At 37.4% G+C, this 18,510-nt stretch overlaps 1 protein-coding gene across 1 annotated transcript; it reads right to left on the bottom strand.

Moving 5' to 3' along the window:
* Positions 1 to 3,744: 3,744 nt before the first annotated feature.
* LOC112575024 lies at positions 3,745 to 16,995 on the bottom strand. The gene is made up of 15 exons (XM_025256513.1): positions 16,917 to 16,995; positions 14,435 to 14,560; positions 13,971 to 14,111; positions 12,527 to 12,727; positions 12,110 to 12,244; positions 10,882 to 11,082; positions 10,574 to 10,708; positions 10,216 to 10,410; positions 9,872 to 9,983; positions 9,517 to 9,571; positions 8,641 to 9,294; positions 7,522 to 7,700; positions 6,838 to 7,377; positions 5,016 to 5,398; positions 3,745 to 4,626 (listed from the first exon to the last, which is right to left on the bottom strand). Exons 2-15 carry the CDS (start codon positions 14,523 to 14,525, stop codon positions 4,205 to 4,207), a joined length of 3,444 nt encoding a protein of 1,147 aa, XP_025112298.1. The 5' UTR covers positions 14,526 to 14,560; positions 16,917 to 16,995; the 3' UTR covers positions 3,745 to 4,204.
* Positions 16,996 to 18,510: the final 1,515 nt, after the last annotated feature.

Raw genomic sequence — 18,510 nt, 5'->3', positions numbered from 1 at the left:
TTGGAAATTGCACGAAATTATATGCGATACATATGAACGAGTTAAATGTTTTGACTTTTGTGATAACATTACAATTTACCTTGTTCAGCGTAGATAACAGTGAACATAGTGGCGATAACTAGAAAATAGCACACAGTGCTCTGTGTGTCACTGGGGACCATCCTTCCCATAGCAGGTCAACCTGCAACGAACAGCAAAGTCACTCCTGTACATTTACACATTTTTAAACCTTTGTTCTTGATATTTGCAGTAAACATTTTTAGGTGGCAGCTACCTGCACTAGACTAACAGCCTTTGAGAAAAGAAACATCGATGCATTAGTGAAGACGTTTAGGTTCAACAAGAAAGAAGAGGCATAGATGAAGGAGATATAAAACATGGTTAAAGAGGAGAAGAGAAATCACAAACCTATACTCATAAAACTAAATGATACGATCTACCTCTATACCTTCCTGGTAAACAGCATGAATTTCAGAGGTAAAGATCACTCATTTTGCAAATGTCCTTGTTCGATCACATGTTTTGTACATTACGATTCATGTGAACATGACATGCAAGGATTGAAATCAGTAAACTTATATGCTTCTTCAACACACAGGTAGATAAGTGATAAGATGTGACAGCGTGACATGTCAATACCCCAGCAAGCCATGTGCAGACTTGACTAGCAGCTACACATTTACTTGATAACTTGTCATTTGTCTTGTCATCTTTCATGTTGCAAAATTTGCTTGTGGAGAAAACTAATAACAGGTGTCAGGGTCGGCATGAATAAGACAGTCATATTGATAAATTTGAGACAGTCTTGCTGATAGTAATATTCATAACTGTCGTCGTTTGCTAAAATATTTCTAATTTTAGTTATTTTGTGTACTGTTAAATAAAGTAAAACTGTATTTATATATTATGGTTATCAAAGTCTCAAAATAAAAATTAAATGTAACCCTCTTATAAGAGATATGCTAATTTAAAATAAATTACACAATTTACACACAAAACCCATTCCATCCAACTTTACTCATACTGTGCTTAAATCTTACACTACTAATACCTATCGCCTACTTCTTTAAATGCCTATTTAAACAATTTTAGTATTTACAACAAAAGCTATAAAGTTAAACAGTAAAAATCATTTAGAGTATACGTTGCTTTAGAACAAACTAGTTACAACAAACATTAATCAAATTATTTACATAAAAATTGCAGTCATTAATTATTTACAACATGAAAGTTATTTTCGAAAAAGTTATTTTGAACATAAAATTAAATAGTCTTTTTTTATACAAGATAAAAGATAATCTTAAAAAAAGACAAAAAGATCAACAAATGAACAGTGGAATTCCTGAGGGGGGAAAAAAAAAGAAAAAATCAAAGAAAATAAACTTAAGGTAAAATTAACTGAGCAGGAGCTAAATTCAGCGTGATCTGCAAATAAAGATATAATTGCTTTTTTCTGTAAATCAAGTAAAATCAAATGAAAAATGTCATGCAGCATTTTAAAAGAATGGAATACTAGTGATTGTGAGAAAAATGACAGACTTCGTCAAAGTTCATCTCATAGCTTTGTATTTCATACATTTTGTTATAATTCCAAAGTATATAATGACAAAAAAATATGGAACTGTTTCTTATGCAATGTGGTTTTTTTGCTGCTTTCTCCAGGATGCACCAAGACCTACACAAAAGTTTTGTAATCGCCGCGTCACTGCTATTGAGAAAGCAGACGACAAATTTCGAGCATGGCTCAATATCTTCATTTCATAGATTTCAAATTCGAAGTTAATTATTGATATTACACAAATACGAGAGGGTATATGTGCGTGCTTACCCTTAAGGTTTAAACTCCTAGACTAGCGGGCTGTTCGGAAAAATCTACACATACAGGTCATTATCACCGCCCAGAGGTCATGCCCTAGTCAGTGGGGCCCAAGACTGTCCACCTCTCTAGCAGGCTGGGATGGAGTCCTTAATCATTTGAGTCACAAGCAATAAAAAAACTTCGGCAGCTTTTGTTAAATGATCTCTTTTTTAAACTGCTTGTGACCTTATGACTAGTTATTCAACCTGTCTAGTCATGTTTGTCTGCACCGCGCTATACATCAGTGTTTACACATACACTACATAAATATTGCTACAAGTCATTATGTCAACCTTCATCCCTGTATTAGCTACTAATTTTTTTTTACTTCCACTTATGACACGTAAACAATGATAATGAAGATTGGACAATAACAACAACTCCATGTTGGTGTGCATATTCTAATCAAAAGCGTCGGCCATTGTATCCAAACTAGAAAAAAATATTTTCTAAATCCTACGCAGATAGACAGATTGACATAACTCATTCTCGTGTGTGTCGACAGTAATTTCTAGATAATACATTTTTTGACACCTGGTAATGACAAGTAGTGGGGCGAGTTATTTACAGCCTTGTTGTTGACCTGAATACACTGACGCTCTGTTTGTTATCAGGTGACGGGTGTGTGACAACTTCACAGTGAGTAGAAAAATGCTACGATCGTGTGCTTGTTGTAGCCATCATTACAGTTAGAATAACAACTTGTTAACACACGTGGCTAGCACTCAGTACCAGAAACAGGTCAGAAAGCAGGTCGACTATACTCACCAACACTTGGAGTGGAGTACTTAATGAGATGATTGCATGATGTCAGCTTGTTCGTTCCATGTAAGTCACTTGAGTAAGAACGGAAAGTTCCTGTTGAGTAGACTTCCTTCCTTTCGTGTTTTAAAAAAGTAAATGCACATTTTTTTTCTGTCTCCGGTGACTGTGGCAGTTATTAGCAGGGTTTGCCGTTGATGTTTTTCTCTTTTTAAGCCTGTTTAATTTCTCCTTCTTAAAATGTTACATTACATATTAATTACCTCGGGTTCAGTAACCCCGCTGGCACCTGTGCCTTTAAATCTTTGTGAGGGACTCGCCAACAGTAACATCGGGTTGACCCTGTAATAGCTTGCTTCAGGTCAGGTACTGATGATAATGATAAGTAGAAGACCAACAAGATGTTTTTTTCTTTAGCTTGGAGATTCTATGATAGACGTTTGAATGCAACTTTTCACAACGTCTACAGCTATGACAACATCAACACTACACATTTGTGAAAATGCTATAAATGCTTAAAAAACATTAAAAAAGGGCAAACGTATAAAATTAAGAAAGAAATGGAGAATGTAGGCTTTTGATGCATAAAATTTCAATCTTTCTCTTTCAGTTTGGTGATAATGTTTTTGGTTTGCTAGATTTGTTGAGCAGTGGAATTGTACTCTGTAAGTCTGTGTATGGTGAAGATATTGTATGTTGTGGTTTTCTTAAGATGATGTAAGAGCTAGTAGTGGTGTTGTGAGGAAAGTAAAGACTGGTATTCATTGCTTAGATTTCTTTTGCCAGCCAGTGACCTGAAAAAGTTTCCTTTGTAAATGTCTTCAAAGTCTATGATGATGTTTACGAGTTTGAGACATTGTCTGTGTATGAGTGGATATATTCCAAGAAAACCTAGGTGTGTTTTAAAGTTTATGTATTTGTATGTATAAAGCTCTGTGTGCATGTCTTTAAAAGTCATTTTTAATTGCTGATGTTTATAGTTTGATTATGTTCTAAGCTATGTAATTACAGTTACAAATGTCTACACCATTCGCTGGAGCTATTCTAAAGCAATAACGAATCAATCATCAATCAATCTCTCTCAAATAAACAAAGATGTCAGAAGTCTAGGCATATCTCCTACCAGTAGGAGATATTGTTTATACAAATCTTTTCTCTATCTCAGAAAGGCTTGATAAGGGTTAGTGTCACTCCTAACAACCTAAAACTATTTACCTCTTCCATCTGTATCCTAATATCTGCTTTACAATTACCGACGACCATGTCTTTAGTTATGTAAAAATAATTTATGGGATTGAAAGAGAGTAAAACAGAAGTGCATGATACCTGAAGTTTCAAAAACAAATACGCCTGAAAATATCAGACCAGCCTTTCCTTATTTACATCAGGGAGAAATGTCTATTATAATAAACTGTATTTTTCTATGTTCAAAATTTCAATATTCCTTTTTATGCACATTATTAAAAAAGCACCGTGCCTCAAGGCAAGAAATACTAATGAAATGGAGTGCGAACGAAATACTCTTTTAAATATATATCTGTGAGACTAAAACAACAATCCTTGTAATCACATTCTGCTACATGACTATGCTTCTGGATGAGACGATGCTGCGTCCTTGACCCAGATGAGCTGAGATGTACAGCTGGTGACACCTCGTAGTCTCATCCACTCTTGCGGTATATTTGACTGTCTTCGCCCCTCCACATAAACCACAACTTTTCTTTTAAGCCCTAGAAAATGTGTTGCATTTGAAATCCACAAATGATGACCGACGATTTGAGAGTAAAAATCACTGCCTGCGTTGTTCCCTACTTTTACGCTAAAGCCAAACTTTTTACAAATTTTACACAATTTTGTATTATAAAGGTCCATGTGTTTACAATCTTCATGCTCAAGCAATAACAACACGTCAGTCGGGTGAAGTCTCGGTGTCGAGGCACTTTCCCCGTTTGCAGACCTTGTTGTGGACGTTGAGGTGGTCTGACGGTTGTCACCGATGTCTCTCGCTACAACAAAACACGTTATAGTAGAAACTTATTTTATATTACACTGATCAACACTGAAATTTTCACTGACTTTAGAAGGTCCCAATGTGTAATATCTTTGTGAGCTAAATATGAATATGATTATTCTTTTATTGGTTCTCGTTTTAAAGATATTTGACATACTTTATATAGTTAAGTTATGTTTCACCATGATATGGCTGCTAAAGAAAGTTGAAATCAGCAGTGTACTATATATAGCCCAGTCACAAAGGTTGACCATTTGAAATATTTTAGTATTATTCAGTATTAGTATTACTGACAATCTACAACTATGGCGAGCATAGCATTTAGCATAAAATATATACGAGTAAGAATAAAATAAATTGTACTAGCAAAATGGTAGTACATACCATCTGTTTCCAAACCTAAAGCTTTCAGTAAGGAGATGACCTCCTGAGAGCACTTTTCACAAGCAAATGGAAAACCACGGCCGTGACCTTGTACATCATGTCCCTGGTGATAGACATACTTGACCGGCAGGCCCTCTGTAGGGGCCACACCTATGTTGTCGGGATTCCACTTGATGACATCTTTGCATCCGTTCTTCTGCGCTAACATCAACACATTCTCATCCCGAAGTATTGCAGGTGGACAGGAAACAGTCCTTTGAAAATGTTTCACATCCCAACCATTTGGAGTTTGGTGAGTAAGGCAGCTGGCCACCCAAAAATGCAATTTCTGATTGACAGCAACTAGCTGCTCGCAAAAGGACTTAAACAGTGGTTGATCTTCTCTGTTGGAATTAAAAACAAAACGCACAAGAAACTTTAACATAGTTTCGTGAATTTAAACGAAAGATTGCAATAAGCATTTAAGACATTGTGTAGAACTCCATTCACCACGAATCTTCATGTAAGATTTGAAATTTTGTAAGAAAATGAATTCCTTTGTTTTAAAAGTCAGATATTTAAGATTTTTTATAGAGGCTATGTTGAAATTTTACTATTTTTAAAAGAATTAATGTATCCCATCAAATTACAGATGTAAGTATACCACTTACGTAAACCAAATAAAATTTACTTTCCTGTTGAAACGAGGTTTTTGGAAATATTTCTATGCTTAACCTATAAAGAAAAACTAGTTTCTTTCTAATCAAAGTTTTTTTTTGAGGAGAGTTTAATCCCGGTAAGCTCCCCGTACATTATTTCATGTATTATCCTATTCTTAATTATATTCTTGGAGTTTTAAGACTGTATAAAAAAATCCAAAAGATTTTCTGATTAGCCTAAGTAAATTATATTCTTATCATTACTTGCACACTATCCCGTGTGCGTACTAGTGTATCTTTATTCACAGGTAGATTCGACTTGACGATGTTTGTTATTGGCCTTAAGTCCGACCCACTGCAATAATACATTTGACAACACTAATATATTTTTCTAATTGCGCTGTTAATAACACCATTATGACTTTCAATGTTTGGTTTAAGCCTCATTATTTTATCTAATATATTTTTTGTCAAGAGCCATGTCAAGGAAAAACAGACTTCAGCGTGTGTGTTAGCGCGTTCGTTTACAGACAAGAGTGGACTGGTCAAGTACTCTTCATCTTTTCTCACCTGTGTGGTGAATTTTTTGTCCTAGTGTTCACGTTGACAAATTAATGATTTACTAAAATCTAGTGCGTGTGTTGCGTTTGTTTGTCCAGTGGCATCTCTGATATCATGTGTGTGTGTAAATTTCTATAGGTAAGGGAACAGAAAGTGTTCGGTATTTGCACTACAAGAGTAGAAATAACAACTACAAAAGCTAAGTGGATGAACTATGTATTTGAGAGTGTATAGTGGTGGTTTTAACCGGCGGTAACAGTATTGTAACAATACAATTCCAGATAACACAGATAATGCTATAACCCTTCTGAGGCGATCCGAGAACATGTGTTTGTATTTTAAACAATTGGTATGTTTGATAAGATTTTTCTTGTTGTAAATACCGTCACGTGTGTTTTGTTTAGAGAATAGAACGCGTGGATGCTCGAGAGTCGTGTGGCGAGACTAATAGTGAGTAATGTATCAACATTGTATTAACATTCTCACAGAGCAATATATTTACCTAAAAAAAGAAGAAATAAAACACAACTGTCAATCACTCGCCCATTTTCCGTAGTTTCATTGCTCTCGTTTGATGAGAAACGAGGCATGATTGTAAAAAGAATACATAATATAAAGCTTACCTATAAGGGCCTGCATCATCAACAAGTATGAACAAGCCTCCTGAAGCTGAGATATCTTTTATTTTCTTGATGATCTTTTTCATCTCTTTTTTCTCAAAGTCCACTTCCTCAAATATCACGATGTCTTTTTTTGTATTTTTAGTCTCCACTTTGATCGATTGCGGAAACACTTTCAGGTCTTTTGGTGCGTGTGACTTGTCGTTTCTTTCTGAAAATTCTTTCAGTATGGCATATAAAAACTTTGAAGATGCTCGATTCTCCCTCCACGTACTGAGCACACAGACCTTGTGGCCCTCTGACAGCCACTGTTTCCCCATCAGCACCAGTGAAGTGGTTTTGCCTGACCCTGGCGGTCCGGACACAAAGACACGAGGTGGCGCTGCAGTCATAAGCTGCTGATGTTCAGGGTGGATGATGGCGCCGTTGAAGAGTTCGCCTGTCAGACTGACGGCCTGTTGCAGTGAGCTTGGTGTACACACACGACGACCGTCAGGCATCGTCAGGTACGGTCTGGTGGCGGCACCACAGAATCTGAATAAACTCAAAATATTTTTTTAAAATATTTTTTTATGTATATTTATTGCTTTATATAAATCATGTATGTTGATTGTGAAGTGTGTGCAAGCTCGCACGCGAGTGAGCTCATGAATGTTGATGTATTTCCTTCCTTTTCAAGATTCTCACCTGGACAAAATTGTCTGGTAGTTATTTTCACTAAGACCATAATCAGCCGACGAAGTGTGACGAACCCTAAGCCACTCCTGTAGATGGTCGACCATGTTGTCACCGTGGAGCTGATCAGCACATAAACACTCCCTAGAGATGTCAGACAACTCTGTAAGTCCAGTGCAGTGTCGTAAAGCCTGACACACAAACACATTTTAGTACTTAAACATTTCATGTGTAAGTTTGAAATTATTAAATGGATGCATGCATCTTCTGCTATACAAATGCTCGTTGTGTCTTCATCACTCTGTTCATATTCAAGATAGAATAGACTACAAGCTATCTACTCTATGCTATAGCGTTTTTTAAGGCTCCTCCCCCCTAACTACTTTACTCAAATCTTGTCTGTCCATACTCCTGCCCGAAAACCTCCACTCCTCATCAGACTCACACATTCTATCCTCCCTTCCACATAGACACATACGGACAACGGACTTCCTCCCTCCCCTTGTACCTTATCTTTATGTTGTTCAGTGTGCCTCTAAGTACATCACCTTCCACCGGCTGTTTATCATTATTGGTATGTGAAGAAAGTGCGGTAAGTCTTAGTTGTGATGAGTTATAAACGCACATTCTTATTCTGATGTGTGACACTCCAGCGACCCAACATCAAACCACACGCTTTAATTCAGCTTCGCCACCATGACTTCAAACACTTTTAATAACTGTATTATTCCTTACTTAAATAAATTAATTTTACTTTTTTAAAATGTTCTATTTAGTTTATACATATTTAAATAAACAAGCGCTGATTATTGTAGATACCTTTAACGAAAATGTCACACAAAATACGATTACTTGGAAATAACATGTTTAAAACTGAGCGATGATGTTCTGCCACAGATTGTGTTTAAGTATGCTTAGTAATTCGTGAAAAGTAACGAAATATCACTCGATCTTCTTTCATTACAAAGAAAAAAAAAACAGTTTAGTAATAAACATAAGAGGACATTTACAAAAAAACAAACAAACAAAAAAAAACAACACACACACACACAAAAGAAAAAACACACAACAACTTAGAAATGTAAAAAAAAGCAAAACCAGAACAAATGTCCTGACATAAAGAAAGCTTACCTTCGCTAGGTCTTGATGTCTTGCCAGTATTTCTGACAATAATTTCAGAGAGAGGTTGGGTAACATCAATGTTTTACGTATTGGTGTATCAGGCCTCACATCCGCCATGAGATGCTTCAACATGCGCTCCGCTCCATCCAACTGTTTGACAGCTTCACGTAAATCCTGTACAACCCTCTCATTGTCTCTTATCTCTACCCCCATGTCTGCTGTACAGACAGACGCCTTCACCACCACAACCACTACACCGTACTGTCGGTGGACGATGAGTACATCAAAGTTCTCATAGTCCGTGTCACGACGTGTGAGGTCAGAGGGCATCGGCAGCGAGTGGTGGGCAAACTGCTCGTCAACACTAGCCAGGTAGTCGTCACAGGTGAACTGTGAGAGGACAAACATGGCCTGCTGGTCTGTGTCCGCCAGGTGGCGCAGACAGTTGAGGACGTGCTGGATGGCGTGGTCGTGCCTCAGTGTGTCGTCTGATTTAGCTTCCATGACAACAACCTCCTCACCCGCTACCTTATAGTTTTCATATGTGTTTCTGTTTAAGTAGAGTGAAGGCACGAAATAGCAGGCGGTGAGAATATCTGGGTGCGTGGTCTGGATGCTGGCTGATAGACTTTCCTGCAATCTTTCTGTAGTCTCATCGGTAGTCTGAAATATGTAAAGAGCTGTTAAGATTGTGATACCTAACATGCACCGTTGCACTGTCTCGTGCACACACTCTAAAGTGTACTATTTTCGAATATTTATTCTTATTCATTATTGCATCAAAATATCACTCCAGTTTGTTTCCCACTCTATAAATGTATACGTATCTGTCAAACTGTAAGCCATCAGTCGCCACAAGTTTATATACAAGTTTAAAAATCTTACTTGGATAGGTAGCATTAGCAGGACTTCTTCATGAGATGAAAAGTTTTCATGTATTCTGTAATGTATAAATTATCATCAATTAACCGGTATTTAATTAACAAGCGAACTAGGTGACCTTGTTACCCAAAGTGGTTTTTTTTTTCATATTACGCACACATGTAGCTGTTAGATTTACATAAAACGACAAGAATAAATATGATTTTGTGTGAAGGAAGAAATGATTTCAAAATATACAATTTTATTTTGTACATTATACAATTATATTTTGTACATTTTACAGAGGAAATAGCCTGATGCTGATAGTATTGACTGGCTGCACAAATTTCGCAATAATTGATTACAATCACTCACGTACTTTCTGACTTGATGTCTGCGGTACAGTACGACACCCACAACGATCAGAACTAAAATAAATAGTGGGATGAGGACTCCAACAATCACAGACACGCTGCTGTTGCTTCCTGAGTCTGAAATTAAGGAACTGACCCTCAAAATGTTATAAAACATGAATAGTATAAAACACGGCTGTATTATTCAATATTTTAAATAATATTAATGTATCTCAAGACTAATTAATTCCTGAAATATGGCTCCGAACTTTAATGAAAAATCGCTTTATCTCTTGTCATGTATGTAAAGTTGATTAGGTAACACATCTGAGCTAATTAAATGATTTCAAATGAAATAAGGTAAAATTACCTATAAAAAATTCACAGCGCAAGGCATTATTGGAGGTTGTCTGTAGCTGGCACGAATATTCTCCAGTGTGGATGTCGTTTGCCCGCGGAATGGTGAGGGCGAGTCGGTCAGTCACCGGGCGGCTGAACTCTAAACCCGATGTGACGTCACAAACCAGGTCGTTGTGTTGCCAGCCACACTTCAACACATCAACACCTACATCACAGATAGACAACAGCTAGTAAACAGGCACGCAAACTTTGCTATACTTGTAATACTTTATTTATTTGTATGAAAAGTACAATGTTTCTCAAATGCTTAACAGTTTTACGAGACACTAAAAGGAAATAACTTTCGATTTTTCAGAGCCGACTTTTACCTGCTTTATTTTGATCACTGAAGTGGACGATGTTAACGTTTGTTTTCGTTTTGTTGATGTCGAGACCAAAGTTGCAGGTTAATGTCGCCGGCTCCATTAGCTTGACAGACGGGATGTTACAGTAGGTCGCTTGTCCTGTCACAAAATTGTTTAAACACCACCTTCTGCAGCGATAATTAACGGATATTGTGAGAAGGCAAAAAGAAAGAATTGAAAATATTAAAACAAACACGTATATCTAATGATTTTTAACACGATGCAGTATACTCTCTCTGCCTGAACTAAAAGCTTTGCAACCCTGCAGTTACCTTGGTCGAGACTGAACACACAGTCGTCGTAGTCACGTGGTGGAGCACCTGCCAGTTGACAGGAGTAGGTACCCGTATGACTGGCTGACACCTTGGGTATCTTCACTGTGGCAGTGTTATTTATTGTCCTCTGATACTGGTAGTCACGTGCGGTGTAGCATGTCAGATTGCCTTGACTCCAGGTGCAAGTCAATACCGACTCTAACAACGACAAGAATGATGGAATTTTATTAAAAGAAAGCTCTGGAAAAAAATGTACATGCTGTAGAGTACATTTAAAACTTCATTTACAGTTTATTTCTATAAATGGAGTAGAAAAAATATAATTATATAATGTGTATACCTTTGTATACTAGAGATAAAGATGCATACTGACATTGTATAAATGTACACAAATAAATAACAAGAGAAACTGACAATAAAAAGGACATATAATATAGTCATGTGATAACTAGAATCTGGCTATGGTGTTGGTGTTGCACTCTTGCTTTCCCGCAAGTCGAGCAAACACGCAGGCGGGCAGACAATCGTCGGATAGATCAGATAGTTGAGTTGTGACCCATCCTTTTGCTCATCGCAAGAAAGGGGCGGCTGGTGTCTGATCGCTCAAGGAGGGAGAGCGGTGATGGTCCGTTTTACAGAACACTGCGGAGTAGGACAGGTCAGTCGGGTCACCTAACCCAGGTATCCAGGTAGAGATGGGGGAAATAGGAGAGTGATTGATGCCCGGTAATCGAGTAGCAGTAGCCGGCTCAACGCGCATTCATCAGTGGAGGTTAGACAGGTGCCAATATAAGGACTTGACCGGTCTTTAAAAAGTATTGGGCACCAGAAGTAAGTTAATGCAAGGATAAAGAAGGTCGTCTAGAACTCGGGTGGCCGTACTTGTATTACACTAGCATTGATGTTCACAAATTGGGTGTGTAAGAAGTCAGTGACCACCTGTCCGTCACGTACTGGCGAGGGTGTGATTGATCATAGCTAGTACCCGAATGACAGAAAGTGTGTGTATGTTATGTCAGCCAGTCGTCAGAGTCGAAGATCGCCAGAAACGCGAGTTTAACATCGCCGTCTTTGAGCAATCGGACTCTCTGACCATCTTCGCGTGCTCATTGCCCGGAGTTCACGACAAACTGTAGCTGTACACACATACGTTATTTCAACTTCTAAACACCTAAACTAATTTATTATAAAGAATAACGAAAGACTGCTATGAGAGTCACAATACCTTTGAAACCTTGACTTGAAACATGGTACACAGTAAAATCTCTTTTACTTTCTCCGACATTTTCAGAAAAGTAACATGACAGCCAAGCAGGCAATCCCTGCCTCACTGATGGTGCATCACAAATTGTTTTAGTGCCTGTAAGATAATAGAGAAAAGAAAAGCGGATTTAAATTGCTAATCCTTTTTCAAATCATTAGGGTCTGATCACTTGTTAAATATGAAAGTTCTTTTAATTTAAATTGTATGTAAAGAGAAATAAAGCACATTAAAGAGAAAATTATTGTACCTCGCAAAAATAGCCCTAAAAACAAGAGTACAATTCAGAAAAAAAAATGAATACCCTATACAAAATCGCTACAAGCAAGCGTTTTACCATTACGTTTTCGGCATGAATGTTTCTAAGACTGTATAACTCACCTGATTGGATGCTGAACTCACAGGTACTGAGTTGATCTGGACCGTAACGTTCGACCTGACACGCGTAGGTTCCGGTCTGATTGGCAGCAGCTCGCGGTATGGTCACAGTCAGCTGGCGAGAGATGGACTTGGGCTGTTTGTAACCGGGATAAGAGTAACATTCCATCTGTCCTCCCAGCCACCAGCAGTCTAAAATGGCGTCTTGACATGCGCATAGAGATGTGAGCAGTTATAATCACCAGACAGATGCATGCATCTCTAAGCTCGTTATAGTCAACTTCACATTTCAGTAACACGCTTGATTATTTTCTGTGAAAATTTTTTAACTAAGCCATTTCTAAGAAAACTATGTTGTACACAGGCCTTGTGACGCTTTTGTACTTTATTGCTTGAAAAGTTGTGATAGTTGACCAACACTTTCTGTAAATCTATTTCAAAATTGATTTGTCAACAATTTAATCCAAGGTTGGAAGAATACTACTACTACCACTACTAGTTGTACAGCACATTTCAACCACACAGAACTGAGATGAATGGATTCGTTTTAATTCCTTCTTTTTTGTGATAAGATGTCTAAGAAAAGTATGTGCGTTTGTCTGATTTTTGTGTGTGTGTGTTTAGGGTCCAGATGTATACATACACATCTACATGTACTTTGCTTTTGTAGTTTTAACCACATTTTTGACGAGTATTTCATTTGCCAACAAGAATTTTTATATTGAGAATTGTGTAATTTGCTCCAGCTATATTTTAAGTATTAAATTTTGAAAATGAAAGTGGGGAGACTAAGTCAATTTAAATTTTAATTTAATAGAGAAATAGATAAAAGTAAACAAGATATAAAGACTGTGGAAGGCCAGCAGCTGCCTATGTTGGACTGCTACGGTGTCCCACACTGCTCCACTAGCTAGCCGTATAGCTCCAGAACAAAAACCATGATGCATATGAAACGTGACATTTGTTGTCTACAAGTTTGCAAGAGTGGGTAAACATGCTCGTATATATGTTTTAATTTGAATTTTCTTAGAAAACATGTAAGCTCTGATGCTGCTGGTGAGAAACGAAAAAAAAGTGAGAAGAACGAGAAAGGGAAATGCATCCTCTTAACAAAACGAAAATCATCTGTTGCTTTTATCAATACTAAGCCCGTTGGTGACAGTCAGAGTTTAACTCCTGCTACCCACCTCAACAAGTCAGTCGCTCTTAATTTCTACTACACAAAGACGTGCCGAGAAATGTCTTCGTACATTCATACAAACACATACAAGAAGGGATGTCACTGGTTAACCACTCACTTAGCATCATTCATCCAATCAGCAAGTAGCCAGCGTAAAAGGAGGACTACACTTATTCACCAGGTTTATAAAGAGGCAAGACTCACTTTGACAGTGCCTAGAGAACAGGGAGATATAGGGCTACAGATTGCTATAGCTGATATACACACCTGGATTTTCGTTCTCCCTGTACAAATACACAGTCAGGTCCTTTCTAGTCTGGTTGATGTCTTCAGGGAAGTGACAGGTAAGTGACGTGCTTGTTAGCGCCGTCACAGAGGGCACGTCACACGTTGTCTTGCCGTCTGAAACTGATTTTACAATAATAAAACACACAGAAAACACCAGGTGTACAATGTGCTGTTGATGTCATGTTAAGGTAGGGGTGATAAAAGGTGTAGTGGTGTTAGCAATGACGACGACAAAGACGACGACGATGATGATGACGATGATGATGACGATGATAAATTATTGACTTCTTTACATTTGCAATTGTTGTCATTTTTGAAAAAGAAGGTGCATTACACATGCATTGAAAAATATCATCATAAAAGCTTTGGAAATTGCACGACAATACATGCGATACATATGAACGTGTTAATGTTGTGGCTTTTGTGATCAAATTTCAATTTACCTTGTTCAGCGAAGATAACAGTGAACATGGTGGAGATGACTAGAAAAGGGCAGACAGAGCACCGTATGTCACTGGGGACCATCCTTCCCATAGCAGGTCAACTTGCAAGGAACAGCAAAGTCACTCCTGTAAATTTACATATTTTCACATCTTAGTTCTAGACAATTGTAATAAACATTTTTAGGTGGTAGCTACCTGCACTAGACTAACAGCCTTTGAGAAAAAAAAACATCGATGCATTAGTGAAGACGTTTAGGTACAACAAGAAAGAAGAGACATAGATTAAGGAGATATAAAAAAAATGGTTGAAGAGAAGAAGAGAAATCACAAACCTATACTCATGAAGCTAAATGATAAAATCTACCTCAATCCCTTCCTGTTTAACAGCATGACAATCAGGGGTAAAGATCACTCGTTTTTCAGATGTCCTTGTTCGATCACATGTTTTGTTCATTACGATTCATGTGAACACGACATGCGGGGATTGAAATCCGTAAACTTTTATTCTTCTTCAACACCCAGGCAGATAAGTAGCAATGCACTGAGTATGTTTTGTGCAAGCAGCAGGCGAGATAAGATGTGACAGCGTGACATGTCCGGCAAGCCAAATGCAGACTTGACTATCAGCTACACATTTACTTGATAGCTTGTCACGTGTCTCGTCATCGCCCGTGTTGAAAAATTTGCTTGTGGAGAAAACTAATAGCATGTGTCAGGGTCGGCATGAATAAGACATACTGATAAATAACGAATAAACTTATTATCAATCCCCCGTAGCCAACCCGTCAACTTCCACTGCTTGCTGCATTTCTCACACAATCCCACACTTTTACCAACAATGATAAAAAGGCGGGCACACCATAAAGAAAACATTCGACAGCTTTTCAAAAGCTCTTTTGTTTCCTCACCTTCAACTATGTACAATTAGAAGGCAAAAGATACAATTAAACAATTTTATTATTTACAACAAAAGTTATAAAGTTAAACAGTTAAAATCATTAAGAGTATACGTTGCTTTAGAACAAACTAGGTGCAACAAACACTAATCAAATTATTTACATAAAAATTACAGTCATTAATTATTTAAAGCATGAAAGTTATTTTTGAAAAAAATTATTTTGAACATAAAATTAAACAGTCTATTTCAATAGAAGATAAAAGATAATCTTAAAAAAAGGGATCAACCCATGAGTAGTGTAATTTCTGTGGAAAAAGAAGAAAAAAAATCAAAGAAAATAAATTTACTGGTAAAGCTGAGTCAGAGCTAAATTCAGTGTGATCTGTCAATAAACATTGTGATAATTGTTTGATCTGTAAATCATGTAAAATCAAATGAAAAATTGCATGCAACATTTTAAGAGAATAGAATACTAGTGATTGTGAGAAAAATGACAGACTTTGTCAAAGTTCATCGCATAGCTTTGTTATTCATACATTTTGTTTTAATTTTAATTTAATTTAATTTTCTTATGCAATGTGGTTTTTTTTGCTGCTTTCTCCAGGATGCACCAAGACCTACACAAAAGTTTTGTAAACGCGCGCCACTGTTATTGAGAAGCAGACGACAATTTCGAGCATGGCTCAATATGTTCATTTCATAGATTTCAACTTGGAAGTTAATTATTGATAGTACACAAATACGAGACGCTATATATGTATGCTTACCCTTAAGGTTTAAACTCCTAGATTAGCGGGCTGTCGAGAAAAATCTACACATACAGGTCATTATCAGCGCCCAGAGGTCAGGCCCTAGTCAAGTGGGGCCCAACGACTGTCCACCTCTCTGTAGGGCTGGGATGGAGCCCATTTGAGTCACAAAGCAATAAAAACACTCCGGCAGCTTTTGTAACATGACCTGTTTGTTAAACTCCTTGACAAAGACGTTGTGACCTTATGACTAGTCACACGACCTTTCTAGTCATGTTTCGAGCTGCACGTTCTCCGACGGCTTCATAATCACAAGTGTATCTGCACCGCGCTATACGTAATATTTACACATACACTAAAGAAGTATTGCTACAAGTCATTAGGTCAACCTTTAGCTTTGTATTAGCTACACAGATTATTTTTTTTACCTCTATTGACACGTAAACAATGAAAGTGAAGATTAGACAATAAAAACAACTCCTACACATGAACAAATTCTAATCAAAAACTACTCTCATTGTATCGAAACTAAAAAAAAAATATTTTCCAAAGCCTAAGCAGATCGACAGCCAGTTGACTCATTCTTATGTGTGTCGGCAGTAATATTGGTCATATAAAACATTCTTGACACTAGATAATGATAAGTAGCGGGGCGAGTTATTCATGGCCTTGTGTCTGACCTTCTGTAAGATGTCGGGTAACGGGACTGTGGCAACTACACAGCGAGTACAAAAATTGCGATCCTGTGCTTGCTATAGCCATGGTTACGGTAAGAATAACAATCTGTTAACCTATGTGACTAGCAAGCAGAACCAGAAAGCAAGTCGATACTCACCAACACTTGGAGGGGAGCAATTAATGAGATGAGTGCATCATGTCAGACCGGTCGTTCCAGTCCAGCTCGCAGTGAAACGTATCTTGCCTTAGAACGGGAAGTTCCTGTTGAGTAGACTATCTTTTTATCGTGTTTTGAAAAAGTGAATGCACTTTTTTGTTGGTCAGAACACAATGCGCTTTCACGCATAAAAATATAGGTATAGACACACACACACACACAAAAATCGCACGAAAGCAGACGGCAAATTACAGTCGGAGGTGGAGCCCGACAGAGTAGTTAGTGGTTAACACATTCGTTTGTCGCTATTAATGTTAAAGGTCTTGGGGCTCAGATAACTGTCTCTGGAGACTGTGGCAGTTATTAGCAGGGTTTGCCATCAGTGTTTTTTTTAAGCCTGTTTAATTTTTCCTTCTTAAAATGTTAAATGACATATTAATTACATCGGGGTCAGTAACCCCGCTTGCACCTGTCTTTGCCGCTCTGGGAGGGACTCGACTACAGTAACATCAAGTTGACCATGTACCAGCTTGCTCCAGGTCCGGAATGATAATGATGATGAGTAGAAGATTGACAAGGTGTAATTTCTTTAGCTTGGTGATTTTCTTAAAGACGTTTGAATGAAACTTCTCACAACGTCTACAGCTGTGACTTGGCATGGATACTACACATTTGTGAAAATACTATAAATGCTCAAGAAGCATTGAAAAGGACAAACGTATAAAATGAAAAAAGAATGGATTGTGTAGGCTTTTGAAGCATAAATTTTAATGTCTTTCTCTTTCAGTTTGGTGATTTTTTTTTTTTGGTTTGCTAGATTTGTTGGGCAGTGGCCTTGTACTCTTTAATTCTGTGTATGATGAAGATATTGTATGAGAGGTAGTTTAATTATGATGATTTAGAGCTAGTAGGGGTGTTGTGAGGAGCGTAAAGACTGGAATTTATTCCTTAGTTTGCTTTGCCGGCCCATGACCATAAAAAATTTCCTTTCTAACCAAACTTAAAGTCGATGGTGATCTTTACGAGTTGGAGACATTGTGTGTGCTAAAACAATAAAGAATTTATCATTAACCAATCAATCTCTCTTAAATAAAGTAGGCCGTCAGAAGTCCAGGCATTAGGGCCTACCAGTAGGAAATATCTTTTTCACAAGTCTTTTCTCGGCCTCAGAAAGGCTTGATAAGTGTTAGTGTGAATTCTGTTCTTTACTGGCCCAAACGAAGGATTTTCTCGCGTTCATAGGATGATTATATTTCTCGAAATTAAGAAAGATTATCTTTAAGAATATCACTAACAAACACTTTCATCTCATTCTTTCTTTATTTGTTTGTATATGTTTATTCAGATTTGATTTTTGATACCCCTTTCCAAGTCTATGTGGTTTATTTTTAAAGTTTGCAACGTGCTTTTTATCCTGATATTTGCCTTATCATTACCAAGTGCCATAACATTACCTATGTAAATATTAAAGTTAAGTGATTCGAAGAAAGGAAAACAAAAAGTGTATGGTACCTTAAGTTACAAAATAACTACGCCTGAAAGGTCAGACAAGACTTTCGCTATTTATGTCCGGCATAAATGTCTCTATTATAAT

Source organism: Pomacea canaliculata, linkage group LG11 (genome assembly GCF_003073045.1).
Source record: "Pomacea canaliculata isolate SZHN2017 linkage group LG11, ASM307304v1, whole genome shotgun sequence".
In the NCBI taxonomy this organism is placed as follows: domain Eukaryota; kingdom Metazoa; phylum Mollusca; class Gastropoda; order Architaenioglossa; family Ampullariidae; genus Pomacea; species Pomacea canaliculata.
The sequence above is the reverse complement of the archived record's forward strand: the minus strand, read 5'-3'. Positions and strand labels throughout refer to the sequence as shown.

Excerpts from the sequence above, each read along its gene's own strand:
- LOC112575024 (XM_025256513.1), bottom strand. The coding sequence starts at position 14,525 with ATGGGAAGGATGGTCCCCAGTGACATACGGTGCTCTGTCTGCCCTTTT. Across the intron at positions 14,112-14,434 it reads TGTTATCTTCGCTGAACAAG|TTTCAGACGGCAAGACAACG; the intron begins GTAAATTGAAAT and ends TTGTAAAATCAG. Across the intron at positions 12,245-12,526 it reads TGAGTTCAGCATCCAATCAG|GCACTAAAACAATTTGTGAT; the intron begins GTGAGTTATACA and ends ATTATCTTACAG.